The following is a 22,029-nucleotide window of genomic DNA, read 5'->3' as shown; positions in this document are numbered from 1 at the left end:
TGGCATGGCTTGGCTATCTGGTGTCCCTCTTCCTTTTTCTGTTTCATAGTCTCTCTCTCCCCCCTATCTCTCTCTCTCTCTATCTGATCTCTCACACACACACACACACACACACACACACACACACACACACACACACACACACACACACACACACACACACACACACACACACACACACACACACACACACACACTCTCTCTCTCTCTCTCTCTCTCTCTCTCTGTTTTCCGTTAACTCTAAACCCTGTGTTTCTCTGTGTGTAGGTGGGAGGGTGAAGACATGGAAGAGGAGGTGGTTCATTCTAACAGACAACTGCCTCTACTACTTCGAATACACAACAGTAAGCGGACAGAGGGGTGTGTTTGTGTGCGTGCGTGCGTGCACGTGTGCATACTCTATGAAATTAGATTAAATAAGATCACCTAAAGGCCAGGGAGGCCAGGAGGACTGGTAGTCAAACCGAGTGACACAGGGATTAAGTGACACACACACACACACACACACACACACACACACACACACACACACACACACACATCCCCTCTCTTTAGCAGTGTCTGACCTCCATCCAGCAATTAACATGATGCATCATGGGAAACATCTGGGGAGGTTGCGGCAGCACATCTGTCCTGGTTAAGCCAAGTGCTTCACTCAGCCCCCTCCCCCATTTACCCAACACACACACACACACACACACACATGCAAATAATATACAAATAAAAACGTCTTCATCACTCCTTCCTCACAACCAGCTGTGAGACCACCCCCCACCCCCCACTCGCCACAAGTCCCAACACGTGCCGTCCGCTGCCACAGCCCCTCATTAGTATACTATACAGACATGATGGCGGCTGACAGGGGTTTGCTCAGCCCCCTGATGGGAGGTACGTCCCCCGTCAGAGAGAGACATTAGTAGCTCGCTGGAGGAAGTTTATATACTTCAGTGACTCCATCCACTACCACAGTAGTTCTAAAACGTTCAACTTTCAAGTTCAAAGACCCCCTAGTTTATGCATTGGGTCACAGTATCAAGGTGAGTGAGGAGTATAGGACCCAAATGCAACATGACCGAACAGATCAACTCAAGAGTTTTAAATAATAACCAGGTTCACCAAAACATGACACATAAACTAAGGTTCTCCAGAAACAAGGTGGGTCGAACAATGTCAAAGGAACGTTCCAAGAAATATGGGACTACTTTTATTTGTATATTAAAGGATGGTTGCATTAAAAAAAATTAAGTGTAATACATTACAGATAATCGCTATTCTCAACAACAGAATGTGGAGGAGTGTTGGGGTAGTTTTTGACTGCTAGTTGTGTTTTATTTTTTGTTTATTTTTTGTTTTGTGTAATTCATGTGTATTTTGTATGCTTTTGTAAAAAAAAAGAAACAAGGTGGGTCAAACATAGCCAGGTACAGCACTAGATTAAAAAGTATAAACACGCCAAACACATACATGAACTCACAATGAACAGAACACACAGGGGAGTTTAGACACAGGGACTAACAGACCACTCAACTGACAATCAACACAAGGATAACCAGGCTAACACACTATCCTTGTGCCTACCCACAAGCCACAACAGTGTGCCATGGTTTCCCAATGCACAATGCACAGGCTGACTACATTACTTTTTCTTGACGATGAGCGTAAAAGGGTAAAAATCACACATAAGCGGGCACCTATGGGCTATAGTTCCAAACATTGCTCCTATGGCTGGAGATAGAATGAGCACTTTCGCATTCCATTGTTACAATGGGAGTCAACGCTAGTGTCGCCACTCTCTTACTATATTACTCTGGCCACGACATACTCAGCCGATTTGCTCAGACACATATGACGTACATTCTCCATTCATTGTCAATGGCATTTAATGTTTGTGTTCATCTCTCTTTCTCTGTGTTTTCAGGATAAAGAGCCTCGTGGAATTATTCCCCTGGAGAACCTCAGTATCAGAGAGGTCGCTGAGCCCAAGAAACCTGTAAGAAATGTAGCCCTTCTGTTCCTGTCTCTGAACTTTACATTGTCCTTAACAATAGCAAAAATTGTATAATGTGTTTATGTGAAGTAACTTACATGTTTTACATGTGTTTTGTATTCCTATATGTCTCGCCACAACCACACTTCAAAAGTAGCCTTGAACCCCATATAGTGTTGCAACAGGGCATCACATTTCAAAATGTCTTTATAAAATGTAAAACACACTATGGCACCAACTTATTAACAGTTAACACATTTTGGACACGGTGCCCAGGTGGACAGAATCCTGACATTTAAAACTGTGTCCCGCTCTCCTCGCAGAACTGCTTTGAGCTCTACAATCCCAACCACAAAGGCCAGGTGATCAAGGCCTGCAAGACGGAGGCAGATGGACGTGTTGTGGAGGGCAACCACGTGGTGTACAGAATATCAGCACCCACGCCAGAAGAGAAGGAAGAGTGGATCAAATCCATCAAGTAAGATTCCCCTAGAACCTCTCCGTTAGCACGGATCCTTTTACACTGGAAGGGCACTTACAGCTGACGTCGAGCCTATTTCCCATGTGTGCCTTTCACATGTCTGACCTTGGCTGTGAGGAACACACACACACACACACACACCCAAATGCGTGCTAGCACACATGCACATATGGGATGCACGAGCGCAAACACTCACATGTGACTGTGTGACTCAGTTTCTCACACTGTGAGACAGATAAGACTGTGGACTCAGAGGTGATTTCTGCTCTCTGGAGGTTAACCAGGCTTCCGTTCGATAAGGCCTGGAGTGTCAAGTATGAAACAAAAAACATGCGCTCTGTCTCTCTCACGCACGCAGGCACGCACACACACAATTTCAATTCAATTACACACACAAATGGAAGCACTCAAATGCATTTTGACAGCGTCTGCACTCTATTGGTCACATCCAAATGCTGTCTTGTTAAGGCAGGAAAAGAGACTCGATTACTGCAGCAAATTGGACCCAGTGGGTAATCGATCGACTTGTTGGAATCACTAAGTCCAGCATTACTGGACAATTCATTGATCAATACCAGAGCTGAAAATATCGTAATAAAAGATCCCTCCATGCTCTCACTATACAGAAATCACATTACCATTGACACGTGTTTCCATTAAATCTCACTGATGGATTTCTGGCTAATGCTCGGACTATAAGTTTCACTTATTTTAACTTCCAAGTTAAAATGACGTTTGAACAAGGCTGCTTCGTGGGCAGTTAAGTGGATTTCAAAGTGGGAAGAGGTTATCATTTGTCAGGGTTTGTGTGATTAGAGTTAACTGACATTGAGATGACATCGTAGGGGCAGAACCTGAAGATTTACAAATAAGAAAACACAAGACCGATACCAGACTGTGTTAAGACCAGCTCTATGTATCTAGTATCTAGTATAGTTCTACTGTTAGACTGATGATAGTAGCTTACTTATGATCCTAGATGACTATTTCTATGCATTTGATGTAGTACCTTGTGTTGTTGCTTACTGTACTGATTAAGAGCGTCTGCTAAATGCCTAAATTGTAAATTGATTCATAGCATAGCAAAGCAGAGTAGAGTTTTCATCAACGTATGGCATATTTTCTTAGTTTTCAGAAAGTAACAATTTGTAATGGGGCGGCACTTCATGCCGGTCAATGGCGTTGGCAGTGTGCTTTGCACTTTACACTGATGCCCAACTGGGAATTGAACTTGGGATGGGGATGATTATTTGGCTACCACTGCAGTCACTCCTCAAAATAAATTTGAATGGTTAGTGCAGCAACCATATGGTTACAATGTCTCCAGTTTGAGTATAATATCTAAATAAAATAAAGCAAAAATTAAAAGAAGGGGGGAAAAATCACACCCATGTGAAGTGAGTGGTCCCCGGGGGCACCCTGGAAGTTCCAGACCCACAGGATCTGGACTGGGCCAGGGTGCTGGCCCGGTTCCGGCGAGCCGCCCGCGTCCGAAACGGTCGAGAAATGACAGTTACCGTGTAGAGGTCCCCAGGGGGTCCCTCTACTGTACTGTAACACCTCAAATCATCATATATACCTGTCCAGTTAATATATGTGTGTGTGTGTGTGTGATAGGCTGCGCAACAGTGACACTTGGTTGTGAAAACCAACCAAACGCTATTTTCAGCCAGCCAGGGACCCATGCAGGGACACAGCCAGCCAGCCAGGGACACACATAGCTGTCAGTTTCTATAGGAGTGGTTGCACCACTCAAAAATACATTATAATATTCTATACTAAAATCAAATACTATTCTATATGCCATACCATAACCACAATATTTCACAAATACATCTGCCATACATGTAGCTGAATACTGTACTACTATATGACAAAGCATATACGTGTACAGTATGCCCCTGGACTGGGCAGGTTAAATACTGTACTACTATATGACAAAGCATATAGGTGTACAGTATGCCCCTGGACTGGGCAGGTTGGGGGAGTGAATACTGTACTACTATATGACAAAGCATATACGTGTACAGTATGCCCCTGGACTGGGCAGGTTGGGGGAGTGCTACTCAATGAGACTTGTGTCTCTTGACTCACATGGCTGGGGTGGCAGACTAGCCTGTGGTCTGGTCAGCACATTCTCTCTCTCCTGCACACACACACACACACACTGCAGCCTTGCTGTGTCCCTGACTCATCTGCATGGTTGGCAACTTCTCCTGTGGCTAGGAGCGAGTGCGCGTGCAAACACACACACACACACACACACACACACACACACACACACACACACACACACACACACACACACACACACACACACACACACACAGCATGCCCTGCAGTCTTGCCGTTTGGTAAACCATGGCTTATTCAGCCTTATTACATGCCAGTGTGTGATCTCTCCCCTCCCAGGGAATAAAGCTTTGTCACAACTATAATATGTCTACAGGGAGGAATATTTGGAGTCATAGAGCTCCATTATGCAAGATATGTTCACAACTTCACAATTGTGAAACATACTTTCTACTAGTTTCTAGTCTTGAACCCGACTGTTCATTGAATATTATGCATCTTGTCTCAGCATAGACTATTCAACTATTACTAGTGTAAGGCAATAGAAAAATATACAAAATGTTGAATCAGTGGGAGCTGAAAAACAATATTAATAAATTGGTGTTATATTGAGACTTGGCCAATGGCTTAACAAAACCTTCTCTCTACCCCCTGCTCCCCCACTCCGTTTCAGAGCAAGTATCAGCAGGGACCCGTTCTATGACATGCTGGCCACCAGGAAGCGGAGGATAGCCAATAAAAAATGATGACCGCCCGCCTATATAAACCAATAAGCATTCTGCATCGCAGCAGAGCCCTCCCAGGTGCCACAGATAGATCATGAGTCTCTTACACATTCATCCAGGGGGGCTGAAGTCACAGTGATGGATTGGCACAGGACGGCGCAGCAGTGAAGCTGTTTGTCACAAACCTACCTACCCTACCAGAGATTTGGACTGTATGCACCTCTGCCAATATCAAGCTTCTCTGTTAGGGCCAGAGAGAACAGTTTGCAACATCTTGGACTAAACTGGATTTATAACACAAACTACAGTAAGATGACAGGATTTCGCCAGTTATGCAGCTATAGTATCTCTCTGCATCATTAGCTAATGGTGTTGTTCTGCCCTCTAGTGAGTGGAAAAGGAATTGCATTGACCATGCAAACAGGTGGGCAATCAGACATCCTCAATCTGATCTATGAATCCCTCTTCTGCGTTTGATACCCCTTTGTTCTTCAAATGAGTGTCCTTATACACACTCCCTAAAATCCAATTAATACCCTGTTCAACTGTCAACAGCTGTTGAAAACTGTGTGTAGCCGTGTTGGTGGTTAATTATTGTAAAAAGAATCAGCTGGTCTGATTAACACCAGAATGACTGTTTCACAAAGCAACTGCAAGCATATTCTTTAAAGACTGATGAAAATTATTGACAGCCAAGAAAAGCTGGTTCATTTGCGGTAGTTCACATATAACAAATCATGTAATTTCATTAATTTAGCATTTTCGTGTGAACTATCACTTTTTACTATGGAAGACCATTTCTGCCAATGTGACATAGTATTGCGAAATGAGACATTATATAATATTATTTTTGAAATTTCTCATTTGGATTTAGAGAAAGCTTCAGATTATTTTGATACCAAATCTTTTTTTTTAAGATATTGTAATTTGGAGATACTCACTTTCAGAAAACTTTATTTTTTTGATTGTATTTTGAGGTTTCAAATTTTGAAAATAGGCCAGATTAAAAATAAAAAAAAGCAGGTTGCGTTTTTCATTCTATTTGAAAGTTTTTCATTATTTTGAGAAACAAAGTATTTATTTTGAGACACCAAGTCATTTCAAATTTCTCATGACTTTCCCATCATATTGGTGGAAATGGGCTCCAAACTATAAAACACAACAACCGATGTTGCTTCTAAGTTGTTTTGAAGACACCTCTATAACCAAAATATCTTTTTCATATTTATTGTCTGATTTTCTCTTAACAAAACAAATCGTCCCCTTTACATTATTCATGTATATAATGTACATATATTTTTTGTCTTTGTGTTCTTATGTAGCACGTAAAGCATTATGGCTGTAGCCTACAGTATACCCGTTCATTTTTAGTTTTTCGTATTGTTTTGACAACAAATGTTTACAATAGTGTCAAGAGAAACCTCTCTTAGCTCCTCGCTGAGCAGTGAAGATACACTGATGGGATATTCTTATTGTGTTGCAATTGCAAAAGCTCACTGCACTGAGTTTGACATGTAGGGGTATAGGACAAAAGGGGACTGACAAAGGATCTTAAAAGTCCTCAATAGGTGAAGCTGAAAAGAAGATACTGGCATTTTTCTATTGAAGCCCAAATAAGTGTGAAGGATTACTGGAACCCAAGGGCTGGTTTCCCAGACTGAGATCAAGCGAAAAAACTTGTTTGAATGAAATTGTAGGCAACTAGGCATGATATTGGACTGGTAGCAAACTGGTCCTAGCTATTTTGATGAATTCTTTGAATAAAAGAAAATATGAAAGAATCGTGTAACCTAGGCTGTGTGTGAATTGATTGAAATACAATTAGCCTAACACCCAGCTAAACATAGTCTTTGGTTAATTGCAGTGCTATTAATAGGGTGTTGATAGTATCACAAATACAAAATGGGGTGGTTGTCCTTTCAACAAACAGCTAGAAAACCTGACCTGTGGGGGAATAAGCGTGTCTAGTGAGTGAAGCACAAAGCCTGAATACGAATACGTCTTTGGCCTTGTGGAAATTTCACTCCATGAACCCTAGTGGGCTTTCCCTTAACCTGGTACCAACCCAAAAAAACTGATGTACTCAAATTAATATCTGCTGTACAAATGTCAGACAGAAGAAGCATCTTAAATCCGTGGCATCACATCTTCCACCATTAAGGTACTTTCAGACGGGCATTGATTAACGCAGGCGTTGTCGCCTGCATCAACGACAGGTCAGAGAGAGAGGCACGTCAACACAAGTGTAAAAGAAAAGCTCAACAGAATCCAGATCTAGTCGCTCACGGGCACGCACAGGACAACTTCACGGGGCCGCGTCCACGTAAATAGATATGCTTGCGTTGTCGCCCCTCGACTTCTCCGCACGTACAGAAAAAATAAACGCAGGTCTCATTGAAAATTAATTACTAGGCGAGTTAATCGCTGCTCATCTGAAAGGACCTTTAGTGTACATGTACACTTCACACTACAAACTTGTGAAAACAGTAAGAGAAGGGGCGACTTACAATTTCTGACATTAACAAATGTATTTTAAGGCTTTCTTTTCATATATACCTTGTACAATGTATAAATTCTGACATGCTATTTTGTTAAACCAAAGGGATAACATCTGCTCTTTCCAACATTTTTTTTCGTCTTTCAGAGATTGTAAAAAAAAAAAGAAAAAAAGACAAAGCAGAAAGCAAAACCCATACCCATTACTGACTTATATCCATAAAATATGGTTCTAAGTTGTGGTGAGGGGGTATTAATTTCTAAAAACAAACCAAGATGACAACAAATAGAAAAACAACTCTTGATAATCCTGATACAGGACTGTTTTACATGTATAAAAAAATAACTGATAGTACAGTTCAAAATCAAATTCACAGTATTCTTTCTGATGGACGCTAAAAGAAACAAACTGCATTTTCTTTTCTTTTAAAAAGCAAACACAAAAAAGATCCGCAGCGATCGATTTCTTTTTCTGAACTTTTTTTGAATGCTTGAATAAGTCTAAAAATAAAGACAAAGAAACGTGAGAAAAAAGATGAGAGAAATAAAGGATGACATAGAGACAATCTCCACATCTGTGAAAAGGTGGGAGAGGCTGAACTTTAGGCTCCACTACAGAAATGGAAACATAAAAAGAGCTGGGAGGGTGGGAGAAAAAATGTCCTCAAATCTGTCCAGGGTTAAACCTAATTTATATATTGCCACACTAACAACCAGATAACAACTAAACAATTATGTTCAGTAGGCGGAACTGTTGTGTGACAAAGTATAAATCAAGTTTAACATGTCGTAGAGGTAATTCCAAACACAGAAGCCAGCTCCCATTGTCACGCACCTCCCGTCTCATCCCCCCAAAAAACATCTCCCTTGTATTATTGTCCTATTGTCCTTCTTTAGAGGGAATAATTTAAAAAAAAAAGCCCCAAAAAACCCCACAATTTCACCATTTTGTTTAGGGCTTCCATTACAGATATGTAGATACATTGACATCTTCAAACCGTGACCTCCAACTTTTTGATGAGTCACATGGTCCGTCTTGCGGGTAGCAAATCCTCCCATTTCTTTCATCCATATTCCTTGTCTGCTTGAAGCGGGTGGAGATAGTGTGTGATGATAAAAGTCCTGAGTCTTCGGCTGAGCAGCAGTGGAGATATTGTGAGCAGCAGTGGAGATATTGTGAGCTCCAAGCTTTGTTTTCCATTCCTATTTTTGGATTTGTGTCTATAGAAGCACAGTATATATTAATCTTTGTTTTTGTTTTCATCATAAATGTTCGAGTATGTTCACTATAAGTGAGAGGATAAGAACGTCTTTAAAAAATAAACGAAAGAAAGAATCTTAACGCGTAATAAAAAATACAGTATATCCCCAGTGATTAAGCACCGCATCCGAAAGGTTCATGATTCATTCCTTTGCTGATGAAAATGTTTTATCTTGTTTCTAAGACGCTGAGCCATACATAATTAGTTTCCAAGTCTGGAAGGAGAGAAAAGAGAGTTATACATTTTTTATATGTTAATACAATACAGCTATTAATGTTCATAATAACTGCCCTCTGTAAAGATGGCATTGCAGCCAGCAGAGGATATTAGCCATTAAATATTGAAAAAGAACACCAGCTCACTTTGTTCTTTGCCTGGCTGAGGAGGATATGGTCAGTTTTTCATGGTGGTGCACGGGCCATTTGAGGAGGTGGAGGCTCTCTCGGAATATGTTCGGCTGGAGCCATTGCCTAAAAAAATAAGACAATACCCTCTGTTGTCAGTTTGTTGTCCAGATAAAGACCAATGATGTACTTAAAAGTACATGTACTTTTTTCAGTTTAGTCTGAAAGAATAAACAAAGAAACGAACTATTATAAATTATAATTTAAGACGTGGCACCCATCTGTATATAATCTTACAACACTGTTGAACTCTGGTAGAACCATATCTACGCAGCGGAGGGCTGCATGGAAAATTGGCGCTTTACTGGCACATTTCACAGTTTTAGCGCTCCTTCAAGCAGCCTTTCCTTCTAAATTTCTGATTCACTTGCGGCAGTAGTTAAATCTGTTGTAATACCTGTGTATTCATTTAGATGGTAGTGACCGGCGGTGTTTTCAGTTGCCGTGGGTGTTGGTGATGTGAGGGGAGAAGCAAGATGGCAGTCATCTCTGCCTCCAGTGCGCCTGCACTTCTCAGGAGAGCCGCTGCTGTTGTGTTTGGCTCCATCGTCATCAGATCGCCGGCGTTTGCGGCTTTCCCTACTCTCACTGTCACTGTCGCGCTTCCGCTTTTTCTTCTTGTGTTTTGAAGATTTGCCTTCGGCAGTTCTGTCTGAGGAATCCACATCTGAACTCCTGGAGGAAAAGTAAAATAAAAGATCTGAATAAACAAAATGTAAACTTGGCAACCTGCTTGTGGACAATGAGCTTTCTGCCAGGGTAGAGCAGCTCGCCTGTCTAAGTTGGTTTCCTCAACTTTGACGCTATGCTTTTTTGCTGTCAAGGCCTTTTTGTTGTTTTTTGCGATGATGTGGAAAAGTGTCGAGCCGCTCATTACCACAAACCTTGCATTAAAACTATGTTGACGGTCTAAATTGTCTGTTAAAAGAGTTCACTATATATGAACCATTTATAAATGTAATCAATGAAAGATTTACGAGTGATTAGTTATTAATTATTGTTAGTGTTGAAAGGTCTAGCTCCCTGATGGACTCGAGCCATTGAATGAAGGCCTGGGAGTGTCTTCTGTAAAGAAATAGGAGTCGTTAAGTCAGTTCAGCTCTTTCCCCAGGACCAGTGGTACAGACTTCAGTCAAAACCATTTCACCCTTCTGGGAATTTTTATATTTTAAACTTTGCTCTGCTTAATCACTACAGAATAAGGAATTTTACTATACCTAGTACCTCGCCCTGTTGTCTCTTATTCTTTATGTCCAATTTTCTAACTGTCTGACTGGTCCTCCCACAAGAAGCCACAGTCAGTCCCTGGGCGAGCAGTTTAAAGTCCTGAGAGTTGCTGGCCTTGGCTTGCAGCAGGATGCTGTGAAGAGATGGCCTGCCAACAGCTCGCCTGGGTTGTTGCCGAGCTATACTCTTTCCTGAACCCTAGCAACTCTTTGTTGAACCCTAGTCCGGATGCTGTGGTTCTATGGGACCTGTAGTCGCATTCCTATAGCCCGGACGGTGGGTGGAAATTAGGTTATATTAGTTTTGTTATGAAAACTGCTAATAAAATAGTTAAAGGTAAAAATACTCACTCGCTGTCACGGTGTCTGTCCTTGTCCTTAGATTTTTTCTTTTTCTTGCTCTTTTTGTGTTTTTTAAAACGAAGCCGCTCTGAGCTGTCATCTCTGTCTTTGATTAGGAAAACACTAGCAGATGTTTTCTTGTCCTTATCCTCCCTACTAGGAGGGAAAGTGGGTCCCAGGGGAGGGGAGAGTGGGGACCGAAGAGGAGACCCCCTAGTCTTGTTATTACAAGTCTGTGACGCCGGGGCAGACAAGGAAGTCTCTTCTTTCAGGGGGTCCCTTTCCCTGCCCTTGGCCTCCCGTGACTCTCTGCCGTCCTCCTTCCAGCGGGTGCTGTGAGAGTCGTCATGGCGAGAGCGGCTATGGCGTTCGCGCTCATCTCGGGAGTGGTGGCGATGGTAGTGGTGGTAGCAGCGGTCGCGATCACGCTCTCTCGGGTGGTGGACAGTGGTGCGCTCCCAGCGGCGCTCACCCTCCCAGTCGCGGTGGTGGCGGTCCCGGTCCCGGACGGGCGAGCGGTCTCGGTGGGAGGAGTCACGGCGATGGTGGTGGTAGGTATGATGATGACGATGGCGATAGTCCTGTTTGTAGCGGTAACGGTCTGCATCCGAGTCTCGCTCTCGGCTCCTGTCGCGGTAGTGTCTCTCCCTGTCCCGCTCTTGGCTCCTGTCAGAGGAAGGGTATGGTCTCTCTTTATCCCCGTCCTGTGAAGATCGCCTCTCCTTCACGCTGCCTCTGGAGCTGAGCTTGTTCATGTGGGACTCCTTGGCCTCCGGTTGTCCTTTGACCCCCACTGCCGTTAAGCCATTAGTCTGTGCTGAAGCATCATGCGAGGCTGCCGAGACATCCTCGCTACAGACGAGAGTGCGATCTGCCTGGAGGGACGAGGCTGATGGGTTGCTTTGATGTGAAGATGAGGATGTCGATTCTCTGGAGGATGAAGAGTTGCTCTTGGAGGCAGTGGCTGGGGAGGGTGAGCTGGCAGCAGAGGAGGCCGTGGGCTGAGGCTGAGGGTTGGTCAGACTTTTAGCTGTTATGTCATCAGTGGAGAGATGCTGGCCTTGGCTTGCAGCAGGATGCTGAGATGAGATGGCCTGCGAACAGCTGGCCTGGTTTGTAGCAGAGCTATACAATTCTTTGCTGCAGAAGAAAATACACATGCAAGCATTCAACTTTAGTTGTTTTCTGAGGCTTTCATGCAGAGTGGCATAGGTTTTCTAATTCTGTGGATATTCTGCCTAATCTTCATCATCTTCCACTCTCATTTGAATTCCACACCGTTAGAAATTAAATAACCCATTTTCTTTCTGTACAGCAAGATACTACAAACAACATTGCTCATTTGTTATCTTTGTAGTATATCCTCATAGTCTTAGGACTCTTAATTCCTTGACTACTTTTATCATGTATTCCTTCAATCAGTGATATAATGCACAGTATATTATCAGAACGGTAATCTCACCTGGGCTGACAGCGGTCTAAGTCCAAGCCATTAGTAGCACTGCCATTCACAGCCGACATACTGCATTGTTTGCTGCCAGAGACCTAAACAGCACAGAATGGAAACATACATTCATGTATTGATTGCATGGAAATAAATGTTGGTATGAATTGATTGCATGGAAATAAATGTTGGTGTGAACTATCGAGACGTAATACACCAGGGTGAGCGAACCTTCTCAGTGGTCATGTGTCCGTTCACTTTGTGGTGGCCGTTCTGATGTCCGTTTTCACTGGGCCTGGAAATACCGTTGGGTGAGCCATTCAGTCCATTAGCGTTATGGTGTGCTCCAGTCTCACCGTTGGTGGGTGGCGGTGCCGGGCCATAGACGGCTGCTTCCCCATTAGCGTTGTGGTGTGCTCCAGTCTCTCCGTTGGTGGGTGGTGGTGCCTGGCCATAGACGGCTGCTTCCCCATTAGTGTTATGGTGTGATCCAGTCTCTCCATTGGTGGGTGGCGGTGCCGGGCCATAGACGGCTGCTTCCCCTCCTCCATTCCTCCCATTGAAGTGTGACTTGACCTGGCTGCCATTCTCCATTATGGAAGTCTCCTGGTCTGACTCGTCAGATGACTCATGGCCATACGGCACCAAGAATGATGCTCCGTTCCCTCCACGGTGGTGGTCCCCCTTACCGTAAGAGTTGCCATTGACGTGATGAAGCTGACGTGGGACAAAGTGGAGGTCTGAGCGGACGTCTGAGGTAGACTGAGAGGAAGAGGGAGGCGGACCATAAGAGGATGACAACTCTGTCGCCAACGAGGACGGGCGGCTCTGTTTAACCTGGCCAATGAAGAAGGAGAGCTTCCGCCGCATGTCAGCGTGTGGGAGTGCGGTGGGACGGTGGGAGATGGTGGAAGAGGCAAGTCCATGGCTGGGTTTACCCAGACCACTGCTGCTGGTGCTAGGTTTAGAGCTGGAGGGATAGTCTCTTAAAGAGCCATTCCCATTGATATGGAGGGTATTCTGCAACACAAACACAAGAACAATATTATTTTCATGTCTTAGGGCCGATTCATACTCCTATTTTACCGCTATTTCGGCGCTGTAGTGCCGAAATGATTTCGGCTCGTCAGAAATTTTCAGTAGCACCGAAGAGCCGACTTTAGGACGGTACCCGCCCCCCCCCCGAACCTCAAATGACGTCAAATTGTAGGCTCTACAGAGCCGAACCGACTTTTATTCGGCTCTAAAATAGGAGTATGAATCGGCCCTTAGCCAGCTACAGTCACTTGCCAAGAGGATTTGATTTTAGACTACCGTTTAATCCACAGTATGTCAAAAAAAAGATTTTTTTAAGCATTCTTACTATCTAGTGGTCTAGGAAATGCTATTTTCTTTAATTACGTTTCCGGGTTGACTAAAGGTTTATGATGTCTAAAATAGTTACAGTGCCCCTTTCAAGACAGCCCCTTTGCATTGCAAATAATAATAAGTCATATAGCATAATAACCTACTGTATATTTATGTTTCCTACTGTTAAGTAAACAGCATTGGATATTCTGATGTTTTATAGCATTTATAGACCCAACACGTTTTATGGAAAATATGACCTTTGACAAACACTTGAAAACAATATAGGTCCGTAGAATGTCAGCAGTGCGTGCAACAGTACCTTGGTCATTTGTGGGGGCAGCTGGGGGCCTATGAAGCCGGTGTTGGTGTGTCGGGGGGTGGTGTTGATGCGAGGCGCTATGACTGGCCGCGGGGACGACTGGCCGGGGTTGCGGCTCATGAGGTTGTAGTCCCCTCCATTCTTAACATCAGTAGATCTGGATGATAAAAGATAAGAATTAAGCATACATTTTAATGTTATAGTCTATTTCTGGTGTACCAATGATGGCCATCTCCAAATGTAGGCACAAATTTGACATCACTTATACAATGTAAGTATATATATTTTTAAGTGTTAGTTCTATATTGCCATAGTAATCAATGAAATGGAGTTTTTATCTGTTAAATAATGTCACCCCATCTCTACAGCCTTTTGTGAGTAGAAAATAAATGTTCATACCAATACCAATTTTCATCCAGATACCAATTTTCAAACAGTTATTAAGAAATAAAGCAGTTGAATCCACTTTTTTATACTCACTTGATGTAGAAGAGGACATAGGCCTGCTGGTTGAGCACAGTCCTGATGTCACTGATGGACACAGAGGAGTCATTCATTTGGTACCACTGACCGTTACTGGCCTAAGGAGGAACGAAGAAGACGATCGATAAGACTATACAAATTCACCACACACACGCTTTTTCAGAAAACAGTGATTCTCATCCTGAAAACTCTTGAAAGTGTAATGATCTTTAAATAGTTTAGATTTTTTTTTAACACAAATCTTCTGGGCGTTCCTGGCATAAAACATTTTCAGATGGGGGTCCGCAGCCAGATACATATCATTTTGGGGGTCATTAGCATAGAATCTGCCTCAGTTCTTAATTGGTTAAGTCACTATATATGTTTAGAATAGCTAGAGGGAGTTTCTATAATACCTTGATGTAGCAGAAGTAGTGTCCAGCATGACAGCTGTATCCAGAGTGGACCAGGACGGCATAGAGCCCGTACAACAGTGACTCCCCCTGGGACTGGGACAGGAAGGGACGCATGTCCAGCGACTCCGGGTACCTGACATCCTGATAACGATAGAACAACAGCTGGCTGTGTTATTAACCACATTCAACCTGGCATCCCCGTTTTGGGCATAATATTAACGATAAACAACGTTTAAAATGTTTCATAAATAATTTCCAAGTGTGTTTATTGTACTTGCCTTGGTGAGTTTGCCTCCGGTGAAATTGGCAAAGCGTTTCAGTGAGATGGTGAGGACATTGGAGCAGCGGTGGATGGTGAATCTCTTTGTGGCCGACACTAGTTTCTTGCACCTACAGGGGAAACACATTAGTAGACAAATTGCCAAATCAATAACACAGGCTTGTAGAATAGAAGTGGAACACAGGATGACTTATCTTTAGCTATCATGGATAGACCTGCATCGCACTAGTACTTTGTTATGACCACAGGGTTAGGGTTAGGGTTAGGCTACAGGGTCCCCGTTATATATTTATTTATATAAGTGACATTCAAAAACGTGAAATATGGGTGGGTATACAATAAAGTACAGACTTCATACAGCCACTTACTTGGTGCATCTGTAGGAATTTTCTCCTTCCAGTTGTTCTGGCTTGACAAACTGCTCAAGAGCCTTGCTAACATTGGGGGCTGTCTGCATAGAGACAAAAACAAATTGTGTTTATTGTTCTGTTGAAGGCTTAAAAAATACAAAGAAATGCTGAGAGTCTAGCAGTGTGTAGAATGTGAATAGCACTAAGGAATTTTGTGCTCAGATTCTAGTACATGTATTGCACTTGGTGAATACAGTGAAAATAAATATATCTAAGACGGAATACTTTTCTTACCTTAATTTCCAATGCAATGTCCAAGAAAGGATCAAATGTATCAGAGACTGCTTTGCAGTTTAAACATTTGACTGTAGTGGGGAAAAGACACCAGAATTATTTATCAAAAATCACTGAACCAACCAAACACATGCACACACAGTACAACCCATTCTGGGCGGGAACCCCTTTTGGTGTCTTACCCCCTCAGGCCGGGCACCCATATTTGAGTTCTGTACAGTATGTACAGTATTCAAATTACAAAAAATGTATGCTGCTATATACATATTTGAAGTTTTTAGAAAACTTAGGTCAGGCTTTAGAAGGCGTTTTTAGAATCGGCCGTAGGCCTAAATGGGTTAACTGTTTATACAACATGCAACAACAGAATGTTGATAAAGAATATTAACTTGCCTCTGGACCTTAAGTACCCCCCAAAGACTTGATGGATGAAACTGGTTGCCTGCGTTTGCCTGTCCAATCTGTAAGAAGGAAAAATGAACAGCAAACAGCATCAGGTCTGGGATCAACAAAAACAGCTACACACTTCCTGTTGATTGTGTTGTTTTTATTAGGACCCGGACCAGAGTGGATCTTCAAAATCCTCAAATACTAAAATAGTAAAAACTACAGCACAGCATGGCAGTTCATACTCACTTGGCTCCAGGCAGGCAGGACTTTTGCATAGCATCCAGTGTGTAACGCAGAAATTCATGGGCGTCCTCCTGGCTTCCAAAGCGGAAATGCTTTGCAATCCCTGCGTAAGAAGCAAACAATTAAACATTAGAAGCTGCATGGACAGACCAACTGGATATTTAGAACAAAATAAATGTATATATTTATATACAATAACAATATCATACGTGTTCTGTTCTTCCATAATTAAGTTTAATAAATAACACAGCTCCAATGCGATGCTGCTCGTGTTATCTAACCAGTAATACATATTTAGTTGTGGTGATGTCAAGATGATTTGGACTTTGAAGGTTTTAGTCCTGCAAAGTTTTCCCTCCAAAATAAGCTAAACAGCAAGATAGTGCCTCCTACTGTGTGTTTGAAGGATAGCCTATTTTATGCAACATTTACTATAGTGATTTTGAGAGAACCACTCACTTTTGAGGTCATTGTGGACACCAATGGGCTTGATGACATTCCCAGAATTGGCAAAAACCTGAATGATGTGGTTTTGCATGGTGCACATCATACAGAAGCCTGGCTCATGACCTAGCACAGGAGAAACACATGTACACAATTCAAGGTTAATGCGATAGAAAATGGAATTCCTATTTTGGGCATAGAGCAAAGAATAAAACAATACATGTTTAAGAAATTCAAAACATTTAAAGAAATGAATTAAAATAATTAAATAATAGCATATCTACAAGCTCACAACATGTCATAATGCAACGTGTTGTGAGCTTGTGGATAGAATGCTTGTGCATCCAGTGCAACATGTCGCCTCGGAAAACAACGGGAAGTGTCAATAAAATAGAATCAATATTCAGTTACTGCATTGTCTTCTTGCTTCAAATGTTTTCAAAAACATTCTTCTTGGTCTTTGATTAGAAAGCGGTCTGTTATTGAGCTCAGCAGTCATTATTAAAAAATAACACACCACTGAATTCAGTGATTGCCAATCAGAATCAAGAATTCAACCAAGAAGCTGTGTAATAATGACTGTTAATGTATTGAATATTTGTAATTAGGTAGGCCATGGAACAAAGTATCACCGTGAAAAATAAGATAATCCACCAAAGGGAGTAAAGAAAACAACATACATGTTTTAGAATGCTCCCGTGTCAACATGTAGTTGGTGAATGGAGGGGTGTAGGTGATGCACTGCAGGGCAGAGTTGAGGAAGCAGGTGTTGCCCATGTTTTGAAGTCCCGCCCCGATGCGGTGGACCTGGTTCCACTTCAGGATAAGCCGCTCCATGGGGAACAGAACTTTTTGGGGAAGAGCAATGCCATCCCCGCTGGTCATCACTGGTTAAAAATAGACAAGACACAAGTGGACATTGTTAAGCACAATTAGGGCCCAAATGGTTATTTAGCTAGCTAGATATTAAATGTATTCCATCGTGCCATTAAATGCTCCATAAGCCATTTCAAGAATAGTTTCACTGGGATTTAAACATAGGCCTGGCTGGCCTACCCTAGGGTAGGTACCCTCACAAAAACATGCAGTAATCCTGGTCTCTAAACTGCCTCCCCCTGACCAGCCGGGGCGCCTGATGGAGGGGAAAGGAACTGGTTGGAATAATGTGTTCCTTCCACGCACTACGTCCAACCAGGGAAACTCCCCCCTGTCAGGTGTAAATGAGCAACTTGGACACTCAGGCATGAAGGAAGCATGAGTTCAAGTCCGTTGCTCTCCCCAGGTTGGCGGAGGGTGTGTAGAGCCCAGGATCAGACGATTGACACAGGGGTGAAAAATGGGTTACAAAATCGTGGGATAAAAAATATATTAGAAAAAAAAAAACATAGGCCTGGCTATTAAGTCCAGGGTGGGATAGAAGTCTGTATTTCTGCATGCCCATGTCTTTATCGGTAGGAGTAATGTTCAATATGTAAGGGATAATGAAATACTGTACATATCGACAGGGTGATGCAGGACACAAAGTGGAGGGTCTTGAATCACCCTAAAGGGGTTTCTTTCTCAATGATGACATGACCACTTCACTATTATCCCGCTAATTACATCAATAATTGTATTGATTTTAAAAGGATTTCTCTGCTCCACAAAAGAAAATACTTAATTCAATTCTACAGTTAAGACAGCCAAGCATTCAAAAAAGCTGTGGGCGGCCATAGCTGAAGGGGTAGAAACTGAAGGTTCCTGGCTGTGTGACACTTAACCCCTAATTGCTCAATGCCATACCACTATAATCAGTTGTTAACAGGTAAAAATAAAGGAAATGTCATTCATGTGTTAACAGAAAGTGTAACCTATACAGGAAGTAAATACTGCATCAAGTTTACCGCGGGTTTCATGTGTTAAAAGCATGTTCTGAAATCAATCAATATCTGACAGCAGTTTAATGAAAAAGGCTTGCAGATATTGTCAGCTCCAGGCGTAGGTTTCATCTCACAACCGAGCATGACAAGGCGGATAAACAGATACACGTTTTTCCAATCTCGCCGGTGTTACATGCAATGAATTTATGAGATGGCCTAAATCGTAACACATTTTTCCAATCTCAGTGTTATATGCAATGAATTCATGAGATGGCCTAAATCGTGCAGTGTGCAGGCACCTTTAGATTAGCCTCGCCTAGCGATATTAATTTCACTGCGTGGATATTAGTCTCGTCCCTCTCACTCTCTCGCCATCACCATTTCGGCCTTGAAGTCCTCCCACAAATGAGAGGGGCCAGACTTAATCTGCCTGGGGCAATATGCATTGCAAAAGGCAGATGAAGGCTCGCTACGCAAGGCTACCTTTAGATAGCTTCCCACTAGGTTTCAAGTCAAATGGCAAAATGGTACAGTTGACGATAAACCACCAGAGCTCTCAGTTACCCTGTTCCTTGGACCGGTCCACTGAATGGGGTGTGTTGTTGTAGATGGTGGCTCCAGGCGTGGGGCCCATGCAGCCCCCCGGGGACTTCAACCTAGGAGAGTCACTAGGCATGGTGGGACCCACTCCCCAGCTACTGGAGCAGCTGCTGTCCATCACGGCGTCTCCGCTGGAGAAGGAGGAGCGCTTGCAGCCGACCGTCTCGTGGTCAGACTTCTCAGAAGATCTGTCAACTATGGTCATTTTTCATTGCTGTGGGGAGATACACGGCTTATAAACCTTACCAACACTGCCGCTATCATGTAACACTTATCAAGTTGGTATCAATTCAGTATTTTTGGTTGCTTCTTTTTCGACAAAGAGCAAGCTGTGAGAGAAACTCCTCTGTCATAGGAGCACAGGTAGGCAACTAGGCGTACGTTATAAATAAGTTTTAGTCTGCTTAAGGAGGATTCAGTCTGCTGTTATGCACTGCCTCTAAACATATCACTATTATAAACTAGAGATCACTCAGTCATTTGTGCCTTGGACCCATGGCCATGATAGCACCACTGCAGGTTATTGTTTTAGTACATTAAACTGTTTCAAAAAGATTTTTAGAGATAGATTTATTTTGTGATCAAGTGTAATCCTTTTTTGTATAACCATGTCCTCTGCATGTTGTACTTTACTGAAGTCTGCAGTTTCCTACATTTCTCAGAAAGGTGTTCAGCGTCCATTTACTAAATGTTTATTATTGCTGCAATGCTTTCAAGACATGCATCTGGTGCTGGGGGCATAGTTTAATATCTTCATTGAGACATATATTGTTTCCACAGCAAGTCACCGATAAAGACCCACCCACTAAAAGTGTGTATATATGAAACGGTGTACTTGTGTTTTTGTTTTCGAGAGACTGGAATATTTTTAAGGACACAATCAAGCTACAGCTGTTTATTACTACTATAAAATTCCACTGTAGCTGCGCTGGCATGGCGTTACATAGTCTACGTTTGAAAATAATTATGTGTAAACATCATAAAACGACATCAGAAACGCAAGGCATATTGAAATGACTCGCATTTAATCCTACATGGTGGCCAAACTCAAAGTCTTTACAATGATCATGTAACACAATGCACAACTAACCGTAGTTTGGTCCCTGAGTGACCCTGAATGGACTGGAGCACATTTACGACAACTGTTCCCTCCCACCTGCTCCCGGCAGACTGGTTCACACTGACTGGGCTTACATGCTAGCAAAATGACGACTAGGCCTCTGACACGCAGCGCAGCAAACCGGTTATGTAAAACAACATTTCAACCGTCGGTGTCAAGTCATGAACACAGAGGGACAAATAACATTACATTTAAAGTCCATGTCAATGATAGAGTGACTGAGGTGCACTACGCGCGCACAAAACCTCATTGAAAACGCCATGGTAACGGTGGTGAACGTTAACAATGCTACTGAAACATGCATAGGGTACATTTTGGTCTTTCACAAACGAATGGGGCATCTCATCCTCTCATAAAAGAAACGTACATTTTTATTTGATCACACATTTTTATTTGTAATGGACGTCTGATAAACAACGACAATAACATGCGATGTGATGTCATGATCCTGTACGCGTAAAACGTGACTGTAATAAACATTTCAGGCACGGGGGGTGAAATGCCTTGTTGAGATTTAAACGGTCAAACAATTACCCTACGTAAACACGGGACATCTAACAGCACCGCTGTAAGGAGAGCGCTGAGTGTCGGTCTGTGCTAGCACCAGGACGTGCTACTGTGCTAGCATAGCGTGCGTTGCCGCTTGTAAAAACAATGCGTGGCATGTTACTATCCCGTTTCTAGTCCCCGTTGAATAAAAAAACGCGACTTGTGATATTGTAATGGCCCTATCGAACGGAACAAGCAGCTATGGCTGAAAGGAGGGGCTCGACAACACCGAACCGGTGGCTCTGTGCGCTCAATGCAATGCTCATTGCGCTGTTGGTCCATCCGACATGACACTCACTCTGACTGCTAACCGGTGTAAGGCGACTACAACACATCTCCAACGGCTAAACCCAGCAAAACATGACCGCTGCGCAGTTAAAGGTCCCCGTATTGAATGAAACGTCAGTTCGCTTACCTGTAATGCATTATAAACGTATTATTATCCATTCTAACTCCATTCCTTGATTCCAGCGGGTGTCCGGCGGTGAACAATGACGTAGCTAATTGCCCCACGGGTACATCCGGGTATCTAGTTTGAAAGATGCTTTCCCATTGGCTCGTTAGGCTGTCGATCAGTTCGGGAGGGGCGTGTTCAGAAAGAGATGTCGCCTCTGTCGCACGTCCACAGCCCTGACCTTTGTGTACATGGCGTTCTTTATACACAAACATGAATAACAGTCGATCCATACTGGAAAGGAATGCACGTATGACCTTACCGACCGATGGTACAGCAAATGAGTGTTCAGATTTATCCAGCTGTCATTAACATGAGCAACATACGACCACCTCCTGTCTGCTACCATCAATCACCACCTCTTCCATGTTTATGTCGACCCTACCGCACCCACTCCTCCCAACCCTCACTCATCAGAGAACCTAGCTCTGGTCCAAAGCCCTAATGCCGTTGCTCGAG

General features: G+C 43.0%; 2 protein-coding genes across 5 annotated transcripts in view; one reads left to right on the top strand and one right to left on the bottom strand.

Annotated features, from left to right (window-relative positions):
• Positions 1-7,177, top strand: part of cyth3a (cytohesin 3a) — a 33,824-nt gene extending 26,647 nt beyond the window's left edge. Inside the window, exons 10-13 of the mRNA XM_083787581.1 lie at positions 268-344; positions 1,919-1,990; positions 2,311-2,465; positions 5,215-7,177. Coding sequence (XP_083643707.1) covers positions 268-344; positions 1,919-1,990; positions 2,311-2,465; positions 5,215-5,287 — 377 coding nt within the window. The 3' untranslated portion in view covers positions 5,288-7,177. The remainder of the gene's footprint in view (positions 1-267; positions 345-1,918; positions 1,991-2,310; positions 2,466-5,214) is intronic.
• A 108-nt stretch (positions 7,178-7,285) lies between these two features.
• usp42 (ubiquitin specific peptidase 42) lies at positions 7,286-21,595 on the bottom strand. 4 transcript variants are annotated; one of them, XM_083786935.1, is made up of 18 exons: positions 21,532-21,595; positions 19,412-19,679; positions 17,669-17,875; positions 17,004-17,114; positions 16,548-16,647; positions 16,305-16,372; positions 15,912-15,982; positions 15,636-15,718; positions 15,266-15,377; positions 14,988-15,128; positions 14,590-14,690; positions 14,110-14,266; positions 12,672-13,460; positions 12,459-12,541; positions 11,006-12,136; positions 9,826-10,103; positions 9,387-9,494; positions 7,286-9,238 (listed from the first exon to the last, which is right to left on the bottom strand). In XM_083786935.1, the coding sequence occupies exons 2-17, from the start codon at positions 19,650-19,652 to the stop codon at positions 9,418-9,420; spliced, it is 3,750 nt and encodes a 1,249-aa protein (XP_083643061.1). In that variant the 5' UTR covers positions 19,653-19,679; positions 21,532-21,595; the 3' UTR covers positions 7,286-9,238; positions 9,387-9,417. The 4 variants fall into 4 exon arrangements, 2 of the variants coding, with proteins under 2 accessions (XP_083643061.1, XP_083643060.1); XM_083786934.1 differs by having other exon boundaries at positions 19,412-19,661; positions 21,532-21,591; XR_014570543.1 differs by lacking the exons at positions 7,286-9,238; positions 9,387-9,494 and adding an exon at positions 10,646-10,917 and having other exon boundaries at positions 9,967-10,103; positions 19,412-19,661; positions 21,532-21,591.
• Positions 21,596-22,029: the final 434 nt, after the last annotated feature.

The sequence above is a fragment of the Protomyctophum parallelum genome (assembly GCF_964188405.1).
Source record: "Protomyctophum parallelum genome assembly, chromosome: 17".
Classification (NCBI taxonomy): domain Eukaryota; kingdom Metazoa; phylum Chordata; class Actinopteri; order Myctophiformes; family Myctophidae; genus Protomyctophum; species Protomyctophum parallelum.
This window is presented reverse-complemented; position numbering and strand designations above follow the sequence as displayed.

Bases quoted from the DNA above. Each gene is read 5' to 3' on its own strand.
- usp42 (XM_083786935.1), bottom strand. From the start codon at position 19,652: ATGACCATAGTTGACAGATCTTCTGAGAAGTCTGACCACGAGACGGTC. The intron at 16,648-17,003 runs GTGAGTGGTTCT...CTTCTTACGCAG, and splicing joins TGTCCACAATGACCTCAAAA to GGATTGCAAAGCATTTCCGC. The intron at 15,129-15,265 runs GCAAGTACAATA...TATCGTTATCAG, and splicing joins CCGGAGGCAAACTCACCAAG to GATGTCAGGTACCCGGAGTC.